At 40.7% G+C, this 19844-nt stretch overlaps 1 protein-coding gene across 7 annotated transcripts in view; it reads left to right on the top strand.

Annotated features, from left to right (window-relative positions):
* pds5a (PDS5 cohesin associated factor A) overlaps window positions 1-19844 on the top strand; it is a 224731-nt gene that overhangs the window by 184786 nt on the left and 20101 nt on the right. For all 7 annotated transcript variants that reach the window (XM_072567821.1, XM_072567817.1, XM_072567818.1 and 4 more), the window contains exons 25-29: window positions 7220-7424; window positions 11401-11515; window positions 11679-11811; window positions 17159-17278; window positions 18311-18373. In XM_072567821.1, the coding sequence (XP_072423922.1) occupies window positions 7220-7424; window positions 11401-11515; window positions 11679-11811; window positions 17159-17278; window positions 18311-18373 (636 nt within the window). The remainder of the gene's footprint in view (window positions 1-7219; window positions 7425-11400; window positions 11516-11678; window positions 11812-17158; window positions 17279-18310; window positions 18374-19844) is intronic.

Raw genomic sequence — 19844 nt, 5'->3', positions numbered from 1 at the left:
TCGATTGTTGTGAGGTTTCCATTCATCTGTTGCCGTAGCTTCTGCTCAGTCTCACCCAATGTACCATGCCTCAGGGCATCTTTGCCTGCAGCGTATGAGATAGACAATGTTGACTGAGTCACATGAGTACCTGCCACATACATGGTGGGAGGTGTCGTAATGGTGATATCCGTGTCAACATTCTGACGTGGTTGTATGGTGTTGTCCAGAAAGCCAGGCAGTTTGCTGCAAACAATGATCTCTTTGAGGTTTGGTAGTTGTTTAAAGGCGAGAAATGGAGACGTGGGGAAGGTCTTGGCGAGGTGCTTATCCTCATTGATAACGTGTTGCCGGCTGCAAAGAACATGGCATAGTTTTCGGCTCCTGGGAAGTACTGGACAACGAAGGGTACCCTGTCAGTTGTAGCTTGTGTCTATCTCCTGAGGAGGTCATTATGGTTTCTCGCTGTGGCACGCCGGAACTGGTGGTCAATGAGTTGAGCATCGTACCCTGTTCTTATGAGGGCATCCTTGAGTACTTTGCTTCTGTCGCGAAACTACAGATTTCTTACAGAAACACAGCACCCACGGACCAGTTGAACCAGGAGCATTGCTTGTCACAATGGATGTGTCTCACACTACACCAATATCCCCTACAATGACGGCATTGCGGAAACAGCCTCAGTACTCAACACCAACAACCATCAATCTCCTACAATTCATCAGCTTTATCCTTGACCACAACATTTTCAACTTTGACAACCAGTTCTTCATCCAGACAAACGGAACAGCCATGGGAACCAAGTTTGCACCAATATGCCAACGTTTTCATGCACAGGTCTGAACAAGACCTCTTCTCTAAGCAGGACCTCCAACCAGCACTATCTACCAGGTATATTGACGACATTTTTCTCTCTGGACCCATTGTGAGGAGCCACTGAAACAACTAAGTGTTGATTAGATTAGATTCCCTACAGTGTGGAAACGGGTCTTTCGGCCCAACAAATCCACACCGACCCTCTGAAGAGTAACCCACCCAGTCCCATTACCCTCTGACTAATGTACCTAACACTATGGACAATTTAGCATGGCCAATTCACCTGGCCTGCACATCTTTGGAGTGTGGGAGGAAACAGGAGTACCCGGAGGAAACCCACGCAGACACGGGGCGAATATGCAAACTCCACACAGACAGCCGCCCAAGGCTGGAATCGAACATGGGACCCTGGTGCTGTGAGGCAGCAGTGCTAACCACTGAGGATATCAATGAGTTTCATCCCACCATCAAACTCACCATGGACTACTCTCTAGTATCTGTCTCATTCTTGGACACATGCATTTCCATCAAGGATGGGCACCTCAGCACCTCGCTCTACCACAAACCCACAGATAACATTACAATGCTGCACTTCTCCAGCTTCCACCCAAAACACATTAAAATAGCCATCTCCGACAGACAACCCCTATGCATGCACAGGATCTGCTCAGATGAGGAGTAATGTGACGGACATTTGGAAGTACTCAAGGATGCCCTCATAGGAACTGAGTACGATGCTCAACTCATCAGTTCCAACGTGCCACAGCGAGAAACCGTAATGACCTCCTCAGGAGACAGACACGAGCTATACCTGACAGGGTACCCTTCGTTGTCCAGTACTTCGCAGGAGCTGAAAAATTACGCCATGTTCTTCGCAGCCTGCAACACGGATCAATGAGGATGAGCAGCTCGCCAAGACATTCCCCATGCCTCAACTTCTCACCTTTAAACAACCACCAAACCTCAAACAGATCATCGTTCGCAGCAAACTGCCTGGTTTTCAGAACACCACCATACAACTTTGCCATGATAGATGCTGCAAGACATGTCAGAGTGTCAATACGGATGCCACCATTACATGTGGCAACACCTCCCACCATGTACGTGGCAAGTACTCCTGTGACTCAGCCAACATTGTCTATCTTATACACTGCAGATAAAGATGGCCTGAGGCATGGTACGTTGGTGAGACCAAGCAGAGGCTATGGCAACAGACGAATGGACACTTCACAAAAATCAACTGACAGGATTGTTCCCTCCCAGTCAGAGAACATTTCACTGTTCTGGGACATTTGACCTCGAACCTTCGGGTGACCGTCCTCCAAGGTGGACTTTGGGACAGGAAGCAATGCAAAGTGGCCGAGCAGAGGCTGATAGCCAAGTTTGGTACCCATGGGTTAGCCCTCAACCGGGACATTGGGTTCATGTGACACTACAGGTGACCCCACTGTACAACCTGCACACACACAGATACAGATACACACACACGTGCACACTCTCAGGCACTCCTCCAGATACACACGAGTGCGCACACACTCTACACAAGCTCTCTGTCATACGCTCACACATACACATGCACCCTCTTACAGATACTCATTAACACCTCCTCCTCCTCCTCCCCCCTCTGCAGCTGTCGCGTGCACACACACAAGTTTGTGGGATGAATTTGTACTTGCAGAATTACATTTTATTTTGCTCAAAGACTGCATGAATCCATGTAAGATTCTATAAATCCCTTTTTTAGATTAGAATCAGTCTGAACATTGGGGCACAGACAGCTTCACACAAGGCACCTAACACCTTCAATGCATTATCTGGGCTAACATGGCACCTATTGTTAAAGTTCACTTGAGAATGTAATTTAGTTCTGGAATTTACATATGAAAGAACTGAAACCAACTTGCCCATTCTAAAAGTTGAGAGACTTAACCAACAATCCAGGTCTTTGTCAATATATAAATTAGATTAGGTTATTTAGTGTGGAAACAGGCCCTTCGGCCCAACAAGTCCACACCAACCCGCCGAAGCGCAACCCACCCAGACCCATTCCCCTACATTTACCCTTTCACCGAACGCTATGGGCAATTTAGCATGGCCAGTTCACCTAACCTGCACATTTTTGGACTGTGGGAGGAAACCGGAGCACCCAGAGGAAACCCATGCAGTCACTGGGAGAATGTGCAAACTCCACACAGTCAGTTGCCTGAGGTGGGAATTGAACCCGGGTCTCTGGCACTGTGAGGCAGCAGTGCTAACCACTGTGCCACCGTGCCATATATAATGTCAGTTACATCACGCTAAACTTTTGCTATAAATTCTGTGTCCTGTGATCTTCTACTCCATGACCACTTGATGAAGGAGCAGCACACAGAAAGATAGTGCTTTCAAATAAACCTGTTGGGACTATAAACTGGTGTTGTGTGATTTTTAACTAAGTTTTGTAAGCTATTCTTATTTTAGATTTCCAGTATCGCCAGGATTTTGCTTTTGCAAAAAGACATTGGCTCGCAGACAATTGTCCTAAAGAGGTTTGGATTTTGAATCTGAGGAATGGAGTTTGGAGAAGTAGCCAAAGGCCATGTCCTTTAATCTTTCCAGTGTTTCATTGGAGGAAATTTCTGCTTATCCAATAATAGATATTAAATAAGCAGCATGCTAATTTAGTAATTGTACAAGAGTCAAAAGAGGTGATGGTATGGTAGAGCTGGGTGTTATCAGTGCACATGTGAAAACTAAAACTGTGTGTTTGATATTGCTGAGGGGACACCATGCAAATAGAGATCAATGGACAGGGGCGTGATCATGGGTAGATCCTTGGGAAAACAAGGGTTTAACTTGAGCAGGATCAGGAAGCTAAGTGATTGTAAGTGGATTCCTGACTAAAATTGTAGATAACAATGATACCAGATGAGAACAATTCCAAACACTGGGTAACAATGGAAAGGTGTTGGAGTAGAATGATGTGGTATTTGTGTCAAAGGTAGCAAGCAGGTCAAGCGGAGTAATACGATAAATAAGAAATAGGACCAGGATAAACTAGTCAGCCCCATGAACCTGTTCTGCTTTCAACTAGATTGTGGCTGGTCCTCTACCAATATGCTATTTCCCACAAATGCCCTTTGGGCTTTAATATCTAGAAATCTGTCAATCTCCGTTTTGAATATAAACAGCAAACTACCCATCACAGTCCTTTGGGGTTGAAAATTCCAGAGATTCACAACCCCGTTTTGGTGCTGGGGCAGGCAGAATGAGTGGAAGTTGGGAGAATTGGTTTGCTTTCCTTTATTGGTAGAGTATTGAGTACAGGAGTTGGGAGGTCATGTTGCGGCTGTACAGGATATTGGTTAGGCCACTGTTGGAATATTGCATGCAATTCTGGTCTCCTTCCTATCGGAAAGATGTTGTGAAACTTGAAAGGGTTCAGAAAAGATTTACAAGGATGTTGCCAGGATTGGAGGATTTGAGCTACAGGGAGAGGCTGAACAGCATGGGGCTGTTTTCCCTGGAGCGTCGGAGGCTGAGGGGTGACCTTGTAGAGGTTTACAAACTTATGAGGGGCATGGATAGGATAAATAGACAAAGTCCTTTCCCTGGTGTCGGGGAGTCCGGAAGGCATAGGTTTAGGATGAGAGGGGAAAGATATAAAAGAGACCTAAGGAGCAGCTTTTTCACGCAGAGGGTGGTACGTGTTTGGAAAGAGTTGCTAGAGGATGTGGTGGAGGATTGTACAATTGCAACATTTAAGAGGCATTTGGATGGATATATGAATAGGAAGAATTTGGAGGTATATGGGCTGGGTGCTGGCAGGTGGGACTAGATTGGGTTGGGATATCTGGTCGGCATGGACGGGTTGGACCAAAGGGTTTGTTTCCATGCTGTACATCTCTATGACTCTATAAGAGGAATTTGAACATGGAATATGGAGTTTGAGGAAAGCTGCAAGTTGACTTCGGAGTTAACAACATATTGAAGGTTTTGGAGATAAAGGGAATTTGTAGATGCGATGGTCGCTCGCAAGGATGGTGGGATCCAGGGTAGGATTGGGAGGAGTTTTAATAATTAAGTTGTTAGTTACTGTAATTGCAAAATGTGAGAGAATTCAGCAATTTTAAGCAGTGTTAGATGTGGAAGAGCAAATCTGCAGGGGAATTACAGAGATATGTCAACATTATAGGACAGTTATAATGGGTGACTTCAAACACTTGAACATAAGCTAGGATTCTTGTAGTGTATAGGACAATACGGGTCAAGTATTCATAGACCACATTTAGGAGCGCTCGCTACAACAGTACCTTTCCATTCCAACAAGAAAGGATGCAATGTTGGACCTGGTTCTTTGAAATTAATTGGGCCAAATTGATCAAGTGACAGTGATCATTGTATTGTAATGTTCTATTGTGACAAGATGTACAACAACCCAGAGTGAACAAATCAATTGACAGAGAGCGGACTTCAATGGCTGAGGACAGAGCTGGGCAGGATTGACTGGAGCAAGAGGTTGGCAGGGAATACAGTAATTGAACAATGGGCTACTTTATAAAAGGATGTGATTTAGCTGCCCTCCAACACGAAGATGGTAGAAACAAATCCAGAGTTGTCTGGATGCCAAAGGCAAAAGAAATTAAGATAAATTAGAAACAAATGCACAAGTATCAGGTAGAAAATAAAATTGAGAAGCAGGAAGAATAGTGGAAGTTCAGTGAGGGAGATGAAAAAGCAAATATTAGCAAAGAGGAAATATGAGAAAAGACTGGGAGTCTACAGGCGTCCTAAAGTCATCTTTAGCCATATAAGCAGTAAAAGGGTTGCAAAAGGAGAGGCATGGCCGATTAGATACCAGTAATAGGATTTCTAGCTGGAGACGAGGCTCATTTCTGAGGTGTTAAGTGAACCCTTCAGTCAATCGAAGGGTTCAAAATTGATAGGGCAGAACACTTAGTCTGTATTCGCTGGGCTTATCCTAGCCATATTCTTGAACAAAGTCACTGTTTGCAATTTTCCAGTCTTCTGGCACCATCCCAAAGGCTATGGCGGACAAAGATTGGGCCTAGTGCTCCTCCAATTTCCACACACGCACCCTTAAATTTTTGGATGCATCTCATCTGGCCCCGGTGCCTTGTCATAGGGGACATAGAGCACAAGAGCAAGGAGGTGATGTTGAACTTGTACAAGACACTGGTTAGACCTCAAGTAATGTGTACAGTTCTGTATGACACAATATAGGAAGGAGGGAGAATAGAGATACAGTTTAAAAATATCATTCCAGAGATAAGGAATTTAATTTGAAGATAGATTGCAGAAGTTGAGAACTGTTCTCCTTAGAGAAAAGAAAGGCTAAGAGGAGATCTTGATAGAGGTTTTGAAAATTGTGATTGGGTCAGATAGAATGAATAGGGAGAAACTGTTCCTGCTTGTAAAAGAAAGAAGAATGAGGGACTGTAGATTTCAAGTAATCAGCAAAACAAAATCAAGGGAGAAGTGAGGAAAAAAGTTTTCATGAAGCAAGTGTTTAAGGTATGCAATGCACCAACTGGAAGAGTGGTCAAGGTGGGTTCGGTTGAGGAATTCAAGAGGGCATTGGATGACTATTTGGAGAAAAATAGTGTGTAAGGGTATGGAGGGGGCTGGTGGGGGATTAGGTGATTGGCGCTCGCAATAACTTTCATTTAACCAGCTAGTGCAGGCACAAGGGACTGAATGGCCTCCTGTGCTGCAACATTACTGTGATTGTAAGACTGGTATTACTTCACTTTGGTGGATGTGTCCTGAAATAAGCAATGTTAATAATCTATTTGTTTTTTTTTAATATAATCAAAGGAAAATAGTGGCCCATTTGTACTAATTCAAAATGAGGTCAGGAGAGTATTGCTAAACTGTGCTTGATAAGTGAAACTTGCTCAATGAATTATCAGATGTTAAAGTATGTAATTAGCAACTGGAAGTGTCTCAATAAATTTTGACATGCTGATAAAACATTCATAATTAATTGGTTTAATGATGCTAACGTGCTTGTAAAGAATTTAGTGTTTAGCTTGTTTAACCAAGACACATATAGTGAAATAGAATAATAACAGCTCTGGACTCCATAGTATTGGTATCTGTGGATGGTGAAGCAGCAAACTCTTTCTCTGTCCACACATGCAGATAGACCTGCTGAATGTTTCCATCATTTCCTGTTGTTCTTTCAGATTTTGAGCCTTCACAGTCTTTTGTTTGTGTTGTAATGAAATTGAATTATTATCTGCAAATCAGAATGTTCACAGCTCAAGAAACATCCAGCTGAGGTTTCAGAAGATGACATGCTGCATAATGTGTGAAAAATTATTATGCCTTATTCAACTTTTTAAATTACAAAAGTAGTGCCTTATGCTCTAAAATTCTGACTGGTCCAACATTTTCTGATTTTATAATTTTATTGTTGAAGGATGAGTGCTACCAGGTGAGGCAGATATTTGCTCTGAAACTCCATAAGGCCCTCGGGAAATTGCTGCTTCCATTGGAGTACATGGCAGTGTTTGCACTCTGTGCCAAGGACCCTGTGAAAGAGCGAAGAGCGCATGCCAGACAGTGCCTCCTTAAAAATATAAGTATACGGAGAGAGTATATCAAACAGAACCCAATGGCTCATGGTTAGTATTGCCATTTACAGTCAATATTCATAAAGATTTTCCATAAATTGTAGATAGTTTTGTTTGGCTCATCCAGTGGGTGTGCCATGTCAGTCCTGTTGTCAACTGTGCCTGTTAGTTGCCTAGGTGTTAAGCACTGGAATTCCCTCCCTGCGAAACAGTCCAACTGTCTTTGATTAAGAAAAACTAGCTCTGATCAATCCTTTGGTCATCCGCCCCAATATTACTTTTTGTTCCTTGGTGTCAGATTTTGTTTGAAAACTCTTCTGTGAAGTGTCTTGGAATTTTTATGATGTTAAAATGCTGAAAAATTACTTGATCTTTCACTACGGATGCCACTCGTGCCCCTTCCCTCCTTTGTCAATCTTCATACTCTTACCTTTGGTTGAAGTCTTACAATTTTATAGTACAGATTTATAGCATGTCCGCGCTGCTCATCAAGTACTTATCTGCTCTCATCCCATGTTCTAGCACTAGGCCCATATGCTATGACTTTTCAAGTACTCATTGATATACTTATTACATATTGAGGGTTTCTGCCTTCACATTCTGACAGTGATTTCTAGCTATCCCTCATCCTGGGGAGCAAAAGGGTCCTCAGAGCCTCGCTAAACCTTTGTCAAGGTATTCATCCCTTTTCAAATCTACATACAGAATTCTTAAGTAAGTTTCTTAAGTTAGAAGCTACTAACTGGGCGTAATTCCTAAAAACTGTTTCTGCAGCAGCACCCAACTTAGATCTATTTAAAATACCATGCCACTGTATAAATCATATGATGTACTCTTTGAGTTATTTTTTTCAGACCTGAGACTACAAAGTTTTTCTTACTGCTTGTTGATTCTCGGAACCAATTGAAATTTATACCTTCCCTCTGCCATCTCCCCAAGATCAATTTCAGCTGACTTGTGGCAAGCATTTTTTTTTGTTTACTCTTTACCCTGGTCATGGGTAAGGATTTTCACTCCTCCACTGGTGTTGTCCAGGTCTGCTGATTTCCACTGTTAGCATCTGAAACCAACTTCTGCTGATTCCTGATAATTTCATCACTCCTTTTCCAAACTCCAAGGATAATAAGACCATAAGAATTAGGAACTAGAGAAGGCCATTCAGTAGGACCATGACTGATTTGACAATCCTCACATCCACTTTCCTGCCCTTTCCCCATAACCTTCGATTCCAGTATTAATCAAGAATCTTTTCTTGCTCAATCTTAACGACAAGGATTCTGCCCCCACAATTTTCTGTCATAAGAATTCCAAAGGCTCCCAACCCTCAGAGAAAACTCTTCCTCCTCTCAATTGTAAATTGGCACTTTTTTATTCTGAGACTGTGCCCAACTTTCCTGAGAAGGGAAACCTCCTCTCAACATTTACCCTCTTAAGCTCCTTATGAATCCTGTATGTTTCAATGGGATCACTTCTTATTCTTTTAAATTCCAGTGAGTAGGACTAGACACCTTTACTAATGAGATAACTCCTCCATACTAAGTATCATCCTAATGAACTTTATCTGAAAAGCCTTCCATGAAATAGTGTTTTACTTTAAATATGTTCCTGGTGTCAATCTTCAAATAGTACTGAAACAATTTTATGCCCCTTTGATAGCTCCTGGGTCAACTGCTTTCTTGTTCTTGCTTAGATTAGATTCCCTACAATGTGGAAACAGGCCTTTTGGTTCAACAAGTCCACACCGACCCTCCGAAGAGTAATCCACATAGACCCATTTCCCTCTGACTAATGCATCTGACATGATGGGCAAATTTGTATGGCCAATTCACCTGACCTGCATATCTTTGGACTGTGGGAGGAAACCGGAGCACCCGGAGGAAACCCACGCAGACACGGGGAAAATGTGCAAGCTCCACACAGACAGTTGCCAGAGGCTGGAATCTAAACCGGGTCCCTGGTGCTGTAAGGCTGCAGTGCTAACCAGTAAGCCACCATGCCGCCCATCAAGAATGGTTCCCTTTCAGTAACTTGTGACTGCTCCAGCTTCTCTTCCACATCTGTACAAGTGGACTTGTCCTCCTACTATAACTGCTTGGTCAGCTGGATGATCTAAATTCTGTCCTCCTGTACTTAGCTTAAGTCTGTCATCAGTTTTGCCAAATCCTTGATATGCAAATCATACTTTTTGTTCACTCTGATCTGTTGCTTGGTTGTTGCTCTGGACTTGGACACATTACTATTTAGCTCTTACTCTACTGCCTCTCTCACTTAATCATGCCACTTTCAGTTTTCCCTTTTCCACTATTTTAAACCCTGACATCAACCTCACCCTGCATTAATTTGCAACCTACCATCTACTAACATTGCAGATTTAAATGTCCTTTGAGCAAGTCAGCACCAATGCTTTGTACTGAGCCAGGATACCTAAGCTGGCCTAGATGTTCTTCCATTCCTCTTTAAAAGCAGTTAAGTCAACTTGCCCTTTTGTTTACTCTTATTAATAGCCATTTAGCCCATCGCAGTCTTGAGGTGTGAGCTTTCTCCACTTCCTTGCATCACAGCTTATTCAGCTCCCTTGCAGTAGAAACAAGGACCGAAAGTCAAAATTATTGTAAAAACACACTAAATTTTTTTAAAAAGTTTATTAGCATGGAAGCATAGAAAATAGGAGCGGATGTAGACTGTTTGGCCCTTCAAACCAACTTCATGATTCAACTGATCATGGCTGATCATCCAACTCAGTAACCTTTGTCTAACTCCTTGGAAATATTCAATTCATTTTTGTGTGTGGAATTCCACAAAGCTCCCGCTCTCCGGGTAAAGACATTTCTCCTCCTATCTATCCTAAATTGCTTATCCTATCCCTTTAGACATGACCATATTCTCCATAATCGTCAGATACATCCATCCTACGTTTACACCCATCTAGTTCTGTTGGACTTTATTGACGTCCATGAGATAATACCTCCCCCACCCCCCCCACCACTTAATTATTCTTCTAAACCTAAGGAAATATAATTCTAACTATTCCGTTCTCTTTTATCACGTCAGTTCTGCCATTCCAGGAATCAATTTAGTATACCTTTGTTATGTTCCCTTCATAGTCAGGATATCCTTCCTCAGATAAGGAAACCAAAATGCGCACACTATTCCAGATGTGGTCACACCAAGGTCCTGTACATTTGCAGAAAGGCCAGCATAACATTTTCTGCCTTCACCTGCTGCACCTAAAAGTCACCTTTCAGCAACTGATACACAAAAACGCTCAGGACTCCCCTTTCCCAATCTATCACGGTTCAATTAACCTGCTTTCTTATTTTTGCACCAAAGTGAATAACTTCACATTTATCAACATTCTACTTTCTTGGGTGCCTGCCAATATATCCATTTCAAAAATAAGAGTGGAATTCTAGTCCTCCTTAAATTCTTCATTTCTTTGAGGATAAATATGTAGCAAAGATCTGGCTGAGAGGTTGAAAGTATGACGAGGAGTTGAAAATGTAGTGGAAGGGCATAATCTTACAAATTAGAGCTCAGCTATGCGAGAGCAAAATCACAAGTATTTTTTCACTTGGAAAGCGGAAATCTGGAACTTTCTCTTCAAAATACAGAGTACGACATCAATTGAGATTTTGAAGCTGAGATTTCTGTCGCCTAAAAATATAGAGCATTGGTGGGCAAATGGTGTTGAAGTGCAGCCATTTAATTCAGTGGCAGAGCAGGCCTCCATGGCTGATTGACCATTGTTGATAATAAGTGCACTCATTAATAATTTTGAAAAATAGCTACTGAGATAAACTGCTATTTGATTATTTCAGGTTTTCCTTCTGTAATTAATAATTAAATCTTGAATAAGCTTCAGTTTAAGCAATAACAACTCTATGCACTAACTACTCGATTTTGTTAGTATAAGACTGTTAGAAATTGCTTGTCAGTTTTTGCCACTTTTCAAGTTGACATATATGTATCTTGCACTTGTAACCTTTCAGAAAAAGACTTTTTAAACGATGCTTTTTATTTTCTTCAGAGAAGCTGTTATCTCTATTGCCAGAATATGTAGTTCCATACACCGTTCATTTGCTTGCTCATGACCCAGATTTTACAAAAACACAGGATATTGAACAGCTGCGTGACATCAAAGAGTAAGTAAAATTATACTGCAAAAATTTGACCTTGACAACTATTTCCAAGTAGTGTTCCATTCAATGTAAGGTGCCAATTATAGCATTCTCCTTTTGCTTTGTAAGCCTTGTCTTTGTTTTGTTTTAAAGTATCTAATGCTTTTTTAAAATTATATTTGATAAGGTGCCTATGGTTCATGTTGGAAGTTTTAATGACAAAAAATGAAAATAATAGTCATGCTTTTATAAGAAAAATGGTGGAGAACATCAAACAAACAAAGGATGCCCAAGCACCGGATGATGGCAAAATGAATGAGGTAAGAAGTGCAAAACATGTACTGTACTGCTGTACAGAGATACTGAATAAAAGCTACTTGACATAGTGTAATCTACTAGATAACCTTTTTATATATTCACTCATGAGTTGTGGACTTTGCTAGCTAGATCAGCATTTGTCCCTAAATATTGCCCTGGAGAGATGGTGAGCTGATTTCTTGAAACAGTGCAATTCTTTCATATAAAACATGCAATTAAGAAGGAAATTCTTGGATTTTTGACTTGTCAGTAGTTAAGATACAATGATATTGTTTTAAGTAAATATGGTTTTGTGGCTTAGAGGGGAATTTGCAGATGTTGGTGTGCCCAGGCACCTGCAGTCCTTCAAGCAGTAATAGAGCTTGCAGATTTGGGAAGGTCCAATGTGTGGAGCCTTGTTAACTTATTACAGTATGTCTTGTAGTTGGTACACTCTCTGTGCACTGGTAGTGGAAGGAGTGAATGTTGAAGGTGTTGGATGGGGTATCAATCAAGTGACAGCTTTGTTCTGGGCGGTGTCAAACTTCTTGTGTTGTAATTGTACTCCACAAAGAAAGAGTATTCCATCACACTCTTTACTGTACTTTTTGATGGTGGTGCAGGCATTGGGGAAATGAGAGCTGAGTTACTTGCCACAAAATCTCTAGCCTCTGACCTACTGTTGCAGCCTAAGTATTTTATGGCTGATTCATTTCAGCTTCTGGTCAATGGTGACCATAAGGATATTGATTGTAGGAGATTCAGTGACAGTAATGCCACTAAATGTCAAGGATGATGGTCATTGCTTGTCACTTCTTTGACATGAATGCTACTTGCTACTTATCAGCCCAAGCATGGATGTTATCCACGACTTGGTAGTATTGGTCACAGGCTGTTTCAGAAGAAGCAGAGAACTCCTGAATGACACTGAACATTATTACAAGCATAAGCAAATGCCCCTATTTCTGATGCTGGGGACATCAAGAGGCTGTTGGGTCGGATAAAAATATATTCTATATTTCTGGCTGAAGGTTGATGTAAATACTACGGCCATTTCTTTCGCACTGATGTGGGCGCTCCCATTGTTGAATACGGAATGTTTATGGAAGCCTATCTCCTATAAGAACATAAGACAACAGGAAGAAGAGTAGGGCTTTCGGCACCTTGAGTCTATTTTGCCATTCAGTAGGATCGTGGCTGATGTCTTGTTAATAGTCCACCACTATTCATGGCTGGGCTCCAGTTGTGGGATCACTTCATCCTGTCTGTTGCATGTTACTTCCAATGTTTGGCAGGCAAGTCATCCTGCCCTTTAGCTTCACCAGGTTGAGACCTCATTTGTTAATGTAACTGGCATTTCTGTAATGCACTCCTGCATTCCTCATTGAACAAAGGTTGATCTCTGGGCATGACAGAGTGCCTGATAAGCTAGGCCTTACAGATTGTAGTTAAATACAATTCTGCTGTTACTAACAGCTCTTGTGATCTCAGAGAAGCCTAATTTTTTAATTGCAGATCCATTTAAAGTCTGTCCCATTACGTAGTTCCTGGAAGTAATGATCACCAACAATCTGTCTTGATTCTCCGACATCAAAGTGACAGTCAAGAAAGCACAATAATGTCTCTGTTTCCTCAGAAGGCTAATGAAATTCGGTATGTCTACAAAGACTTTACCAATCTTTATAAATGCACCATAGAAAGCATTTTATCTGGATGCATTGCAGCATGATGCAGTAAATGCTTTGCCCAAGACTGTAAGAAACTACAGTGTCCATCTTGCAAACTGGCCTTCCATCCATTTGACTCCATCTATACTTGCTGCTGCCTTGGGTAAGCAGGCTACACAAAGATCCCTCTTCTGTCGGGGAGAAGATAAAGAAATTTGTATATATGTACAATCAGATTCAAGAACAGCTTCTTACCTGCTGTTATGAGACATTTGAACGAACTTCTCAAATGTTAATTCTGATATCTCTCTCTACACCTTCTCTGCAGCTGTAACACTATTCTGCACTCTGTTCTGCCACCCTGAGGCACTTTGTATGCTATGATGTGCCTGTACAGCATGCAAAACAACACTTTTCACTGTTTCTCAGAACATGTGATGACAGTAACTCAAACTTTAAACAAATGATGTAATCTCCACAAGGACTATGCAGTGGTGGAAGCACCTGTAACATGTAAAAAGGCAACAATGAGGCCAAGTAGATTCTTACCTCATGTTGGTTCATTCACTGCCCACTGCATACCCAATCTTGCAGCACAGCTACGTCCATAGGAATTGGACGGTTTGATCACTCGTGGTGCTGCTGAGCCATTCTTAGTGATGGACGTTGAAATCCCTCATGCACAGTATGTTTTACACTCTAGCCACCATCCATATTTCCTCCAAGTGGTATTCAACATAGAGGACTACTGATCAGTCAGCAGAAGGTATGTGGCAATTGGCAAGAAATTTGCTTGCCCATGGAGTTTGACCTGATGCCATTAGACTTAATGGAACCCGGAGCCATTGTTGAAAACTTCCGAGGCAACTCCTTTCTGGTTGAGGTAAATTGTACCATTATCAAGTGTGTACAATTTTGAAGATTATTTCAGTGCTAACATTGCAAAAGTACATAATAATCTATTTAATGTGTCTAACTTAATTTAATTATTCACTTATATAACTTTATTTTGAAACAGAATTGAGTCCTACACACAAATCTTCCAACTTTTGTTTGCTACTTGAGTGCAGGTATTAGTCAGTTTACTGTAAGTGCATTGCACTTTGCACTACTTGATCACAATATGTGTTCTGCCTAAAGGCAGTGCCTTGATAAATTCTATGTCTGTTTGCTCTGTGCTAGTCTTTTGATGTTCTACTAATTTCAATTTTCAAGCCATTCTCGTTCTCCTACTCCTCCCCCCTATTCCTTTGAAATCCTCCCTCCACAACATCTTTTACTGGTCAGGTTCCTCTTAGCATGTCCTGGCCAGCCTCCCTGTCCCTTCCTAATTTTGTTCAACAAACTTCTATCTTTGTTCACACTCAGGGATTTTAGAAATAAAAAGTCAGTTAGTGATCAATGAACTTCGTAAATTTGAACTTCAGTTTGTGCTTACTTATTGGAGATCCTTTGTTCTCATGCATTCTGCATAATATAAAAAAGTAATCACATTTCATCGCTAATTATATTTAGTGGCCAAGAACACATTATAAGATATTCCTGCATTGTTTGAACATTTCTTCAATATGTCCAGGTCTCTGTACCTTTATTTCAAACAAATTAAATACAACAGTATGTATCAGTGCAGTAAGGGCTCCTATATCAAATCAATAATGAATGATGTTGTAGCAGCAAACTGCAATAAATGGAGTTATATTTGTGACAATTGAACTGATGATTGGAAAAAAATCCTGTTATTTTTTACAACATTCCAGTGGGAATGTTTACTCATCCTTTATTCAAATTTATTAAGATTCTTTGAAGAGTTGAGAAATAGGGAAGCAGTGGATGTCAGTTTTGGTTTCCTTACCTAAAGTAAGATGTACTAGCAATTGAGGCAATCCAGAGAAGTTTTACGAGGTCAATCCTAGATTTGGAAGGATTTGCTTATGAGAAGAGGTTGATGAGTTTGTGCCTGTACTTTAGTAAGTTTAGAAGACTTGAAAGGTGACCTTATTGAAACATACTCGTTTATTACTGGACTTAATAGAGTAGACATGGAGATATTGGTTTCTCTTGTCAGACACTCTGGGATTTAAAGGCACCATCTTAGAATGAGGGGTCACCCTTTTAAGACAGAGCTGAAGGAATTTCTTTTGGATTGCTGTGGAATCTATGCTGTCCTTTACCTCACAAGACTGTATAAGCTAGATTGTTAAGTATATTCAGGGCTGAGATAGACAGATGTTTAATCAGTACAGGCATTAATTGTTACAGAGAAAAGGCAAGAAAGTTTTTAGAATGATCAGATCGTCCATGATTTCATTGAATGGCGGAGCAGACTTCATGGACCTGACTGTCCTGCTTCTGCTCCAATGCCTTATGGGGGCAAAATTGCACAGAGCAGTCCAGATGTAGTCAAACCAAGATTTGAAACATTTGAAGCATTGCTACTCCTGTTCTTAAATTCTCTTGTGGTAAAGCTTAACATGCCATTAGACCTTCTAAATGCTTGCTGCAGCTGCGTGTTCTTCAGTGAATTTTTTTTTTAGTACTCATTCAAGGTATAAGGGTACCACTGGCTGGCCTGCAATTATTACCTAGCATCAGTCACATTGCTATGGAACTGGCAACACATGAAAATCAGATAAAAGCCGGGGTTGAATCAGAGCATGGGGTGTTCTGGATTACTAATCCAGTTGCATTACCACTATTGCACAATCTGCTCATTGATGAGGATGACTTTGTTCCTTTTGTGAATGTCTGCACTTCTAACCTTTTCCGATTTATCTACACTTTCATGTCACACTATTGTTAAGACTTGGACAGTCAGTGTAGTCATGCTTAGATTGTCATGGGATGATAGTTAGAGTCTCTTTTATTGGAGATGGTCATTGCCTGGTACTTAGGTGACACAAATTCTACTTGCTACTGATCAGTCCAAGTCTGTATATTGTTCAATTCTTGTTGCATAAGGACACTGACTGCTTCAGAATCTGCAGAGTTCCAAATGGTACAGAACATGGTGCAATTGTCATTAAATGTCCCCATTTCTGACCTTATGATGGAGGAAAAGTAATCGAGGACACTTGAAGCAAGGGAAGGCGACAGCAAAGTGGTAATTTCACTGGATAAGTAATCCAGAGGCCTAGGTTATGTTCTGGGGCATTAATGTCCTTTAGGGATTGAAACTGCTGTCCTTACCTATGCTATATGCGACTCCAGATCCACAGCAACATTTTTGACCCCTAATGGGCAATGAACCCTGACCTTGCCAGTGATGCCCACAACCCATGAAGGTTGAAGATACTTGGGTGTAGGATCAGCAATGATGTCCTGGAGCCGAGATGATTGACCTGTTGAAGATAAATATAATGTTTGAGATGGACTTTTACACATTTTGTAGTTTTCAGTTTTCAAGCCTGGAAATTCAGTCATTTCCTGCTCATGTTTTCCTAATCTTAGATACAGCAAAAGTTGCCACCAAATTGGAAACATGATTTTGCTCTAATTGATTTAATTTCACATTTAAGTTGCAAATGTCATTAGCATCAGAGTGATGACAAGCTGCTGCCATTGTAAAGTCATAACCTCCATTTTGCCATGGAAGATTCAATGGGAAATCTAATTGTATTGGAATGTTGCAACTATTTTTCATATTCAGAACCTCTTAAACATGACAAATGTTGCTACTTTTATGCTTTTCTGTTTGTGTTTACAGAAACTCTACATAGTATGTGATGTGGCGCTTATTGTCATCACAACCAAAAGTACTACCTATAACCTGGACTCCCCAAAGGATCCTGTACTGCCGACGAAGTTCTTCACCCCACCTGACAAAGTAATTTGTTAATTTTGTTCTTGAAGTTGGCTTTAAATATCCTTGTGAAGGGATGGTATTGGGGTGGTCAGCTCTTCCCAACAGAAACAAAACTGAGTGAGTCTTTTATTGGAAGGTTGACATTGGATTATCTTTCAGCAGAAATTTTGAACTTAAATGATTGAGGAAGGCACAAAAGGTGGTGAGAATGTGGGAAATATTCCCAGCAACAGCAAAGTAGCCAACTTGCAAACCCACCAAGTTGGTAAGTGGGCAATGCTAGGGCAAATGCATATTAACAAGAGCACGCTGTAGATTATTGCAGTAATTGGTCAGTGCGGTTTTAATCAGAATTTCTTCCTCGTTCACCATTCTTATATGCATGATAGGCTACGCAGTTTTTATCATCATAATTTAACAGCTGCATCAATGTAATTCTTGGATGGTAAAGAGAATATTCATAGTGTTGTGATGAACTGTTGAAAACAACCCATGTACCAAGCTTCAGTGTTGGAGCATAACTAAATTCCAAGTATTGTGCTGTGAGATGGAGTAGGTTTTACATTTTTAGGTGCTTTCAGGTTGTGAACCATGGCAATTCATCTATAACACCTATGGAAGAGTATTGATAACTCTGTTTTCAAATTTCTCAGTTTTGAAAATGATGCAAAATATAGACCATCAAGGCAATCTGGTGACATTGGTGTATACTAAATATACCACACTATGGACTGGTAATGTTTCTCATTCATCAAGTGAGTTACGGAGAAAAGGCAGTTTGAAAATGGTCATTTGTATCAAATGTACATTTCATGGTTCAAGTATGATTAGTAGAGGTCTGTGCAACATGTAACTCAACAAGCAAGATAAGGCATATGTATTCACATTGAGGTTTCATGGTAGAACGAGTAAATTACTTGTAATCTTTTATTTTGTTTTACTGTTTTAACAAAATGCATGTCCATTAGTTTCTTCACTGTAGCTTTGGTTCTAGATTTTTTTTCCTGCCTCAATAGCAAATATATTGTTTTTGATCAATGTTTCTTTGTTCAGGACTCCAGTAATAACAAGTGCTACTTGTCAGATGAGGCAAAGACATTATTACTGACAGGGAAGGTAAGGTTCAATCCAGTCCTCATCACTGCGGTTCTGTGTTACAAAATTCCCCACATTTTAACACAATTAGCATTAATTATGTGGAACTCCTGAGGTTAAGCTTGTTCTTAATAGAAAACATACAAAGTTTTGCTGTGTATATGGTACATTGTTTACATGATCTGCAATTTTTGACAGGGCCCTTCAGGTTTCCAAAAATCAAAATGTTCCATTTTTCAAGTGACATCTCGAAGTGTCAAAATTCAAGAACAAAATAAAATTGTATAAGTTGAATAATCTTTTATACTTTAACATTTTAGGTTATTTATATGTTTTTTTTTAAAAAAAGTAAATTTAAGATAGTTGTTTTGATTTTGGTTTGTGTAGTTTTCATGCAACTTTCAATATCTTAGGTGCAGTTCCACAAGTTTGCCCATAAAACATAGGAGCATAGGAGTAGAAATAGGCCATTCACCGGTCAAGTCTGCTGCACCATGGCTGATAACTCTCAACTCCACTTGTCTGCCTTTTCGCCTTGATTCCCTTGCTGCCTAAATGTCTCTTCCGCCCCCCACCTCTTCTGCCCCCCTTCCGCCCGCTGCCTCTCTTCTGCACCCCCCCCCCCGCCCGGTCTCCCTCTATTCCATCATCCCTCCTCTCCTGCCCACCCCCTCCTCTTGCCTCCCACACCCTCTCTTTTAGTATTTCTATTTTGTTGGATTTTTTTTGTGCTTGCTGCTTGAAGACCGATTTTTTAAAAAAAATACTTACTCAAAGTGTCTGTTATTTTCCTGTTTCCCACTTGTCTCAACCCCTAATGGTCAAATGTTTACTTTAATGATTCTCGTTCTTTTCATACACTTCTACTGTCTGTTTATACGTTTTTTGCTAATTTACTCTCATTCTGCTTGACACCCTTTTTGCCTGTGCTTTGCTGGTTTCTGAAACTGTTCCAGTCCTCAGGTGTGCAATTATTCTTCACAACATTAGTAGCCTCTTCTCTCATTCTGTTTCCCTCGTAAGCCACAAATGGTTCTCCAAGTTTTTGTGTTTTAATTATACATATTTTCGTGCAACATTTTGAATTGTTCATTTGTACGTTTCTTGCTGTTTCTTCTCACACACGTTAGACTATTTACCCTAACTCATCCTGGCAAGCTCTCCCTTGATGCCCATGTAATTCAGATTTTTGTTTTAAATTTGAATATGGTGTTCCAAACTTAATACGTTGTTCAGTTGTGAGAGTCACACTTTCTCAGAACCTGTTACTATTAGATTACCAGTTAAGCCGTCTACACAGTACCAGATCTAAAACAGCTTTGTCCTTGTTCCTTAACGTGTTCTTCAGGAAGCTATCATGGAAACATTCTATAAACTCATTTTCAAGACAACCTTTGCCAAGTTGATTTGTCCACCCTGAATTTTAAGAGGTGACGGCCTAGTGTTATTAATGTTGGACTGTTAATCCAGAGACCAGATAATATTGTGGAGA

The sequence above is a fragment of the Chiloscyllium punctatum genome, chromosome 1, assembly GCF_047496795.1.
Source record: "Chiloscyllium punctatum isolate Juve2018m chromosome 1, sChiPun1.3, whole genome shotgun sequence".
Classification (NCBI taxonomy): domain Eukaryota; kingdom Metazoa; phylum Chordata; class Chondrichthyes; order Orectolobiformes; family Hemiscylliidae; genus Chiloscyllium; species Chiloscyllium punctatum.
The sequence above is the reverse complement of the archived record's forward strand: the minus strand, read 5'-3'. Positions and strand labels throughout refer to the sequence as shown.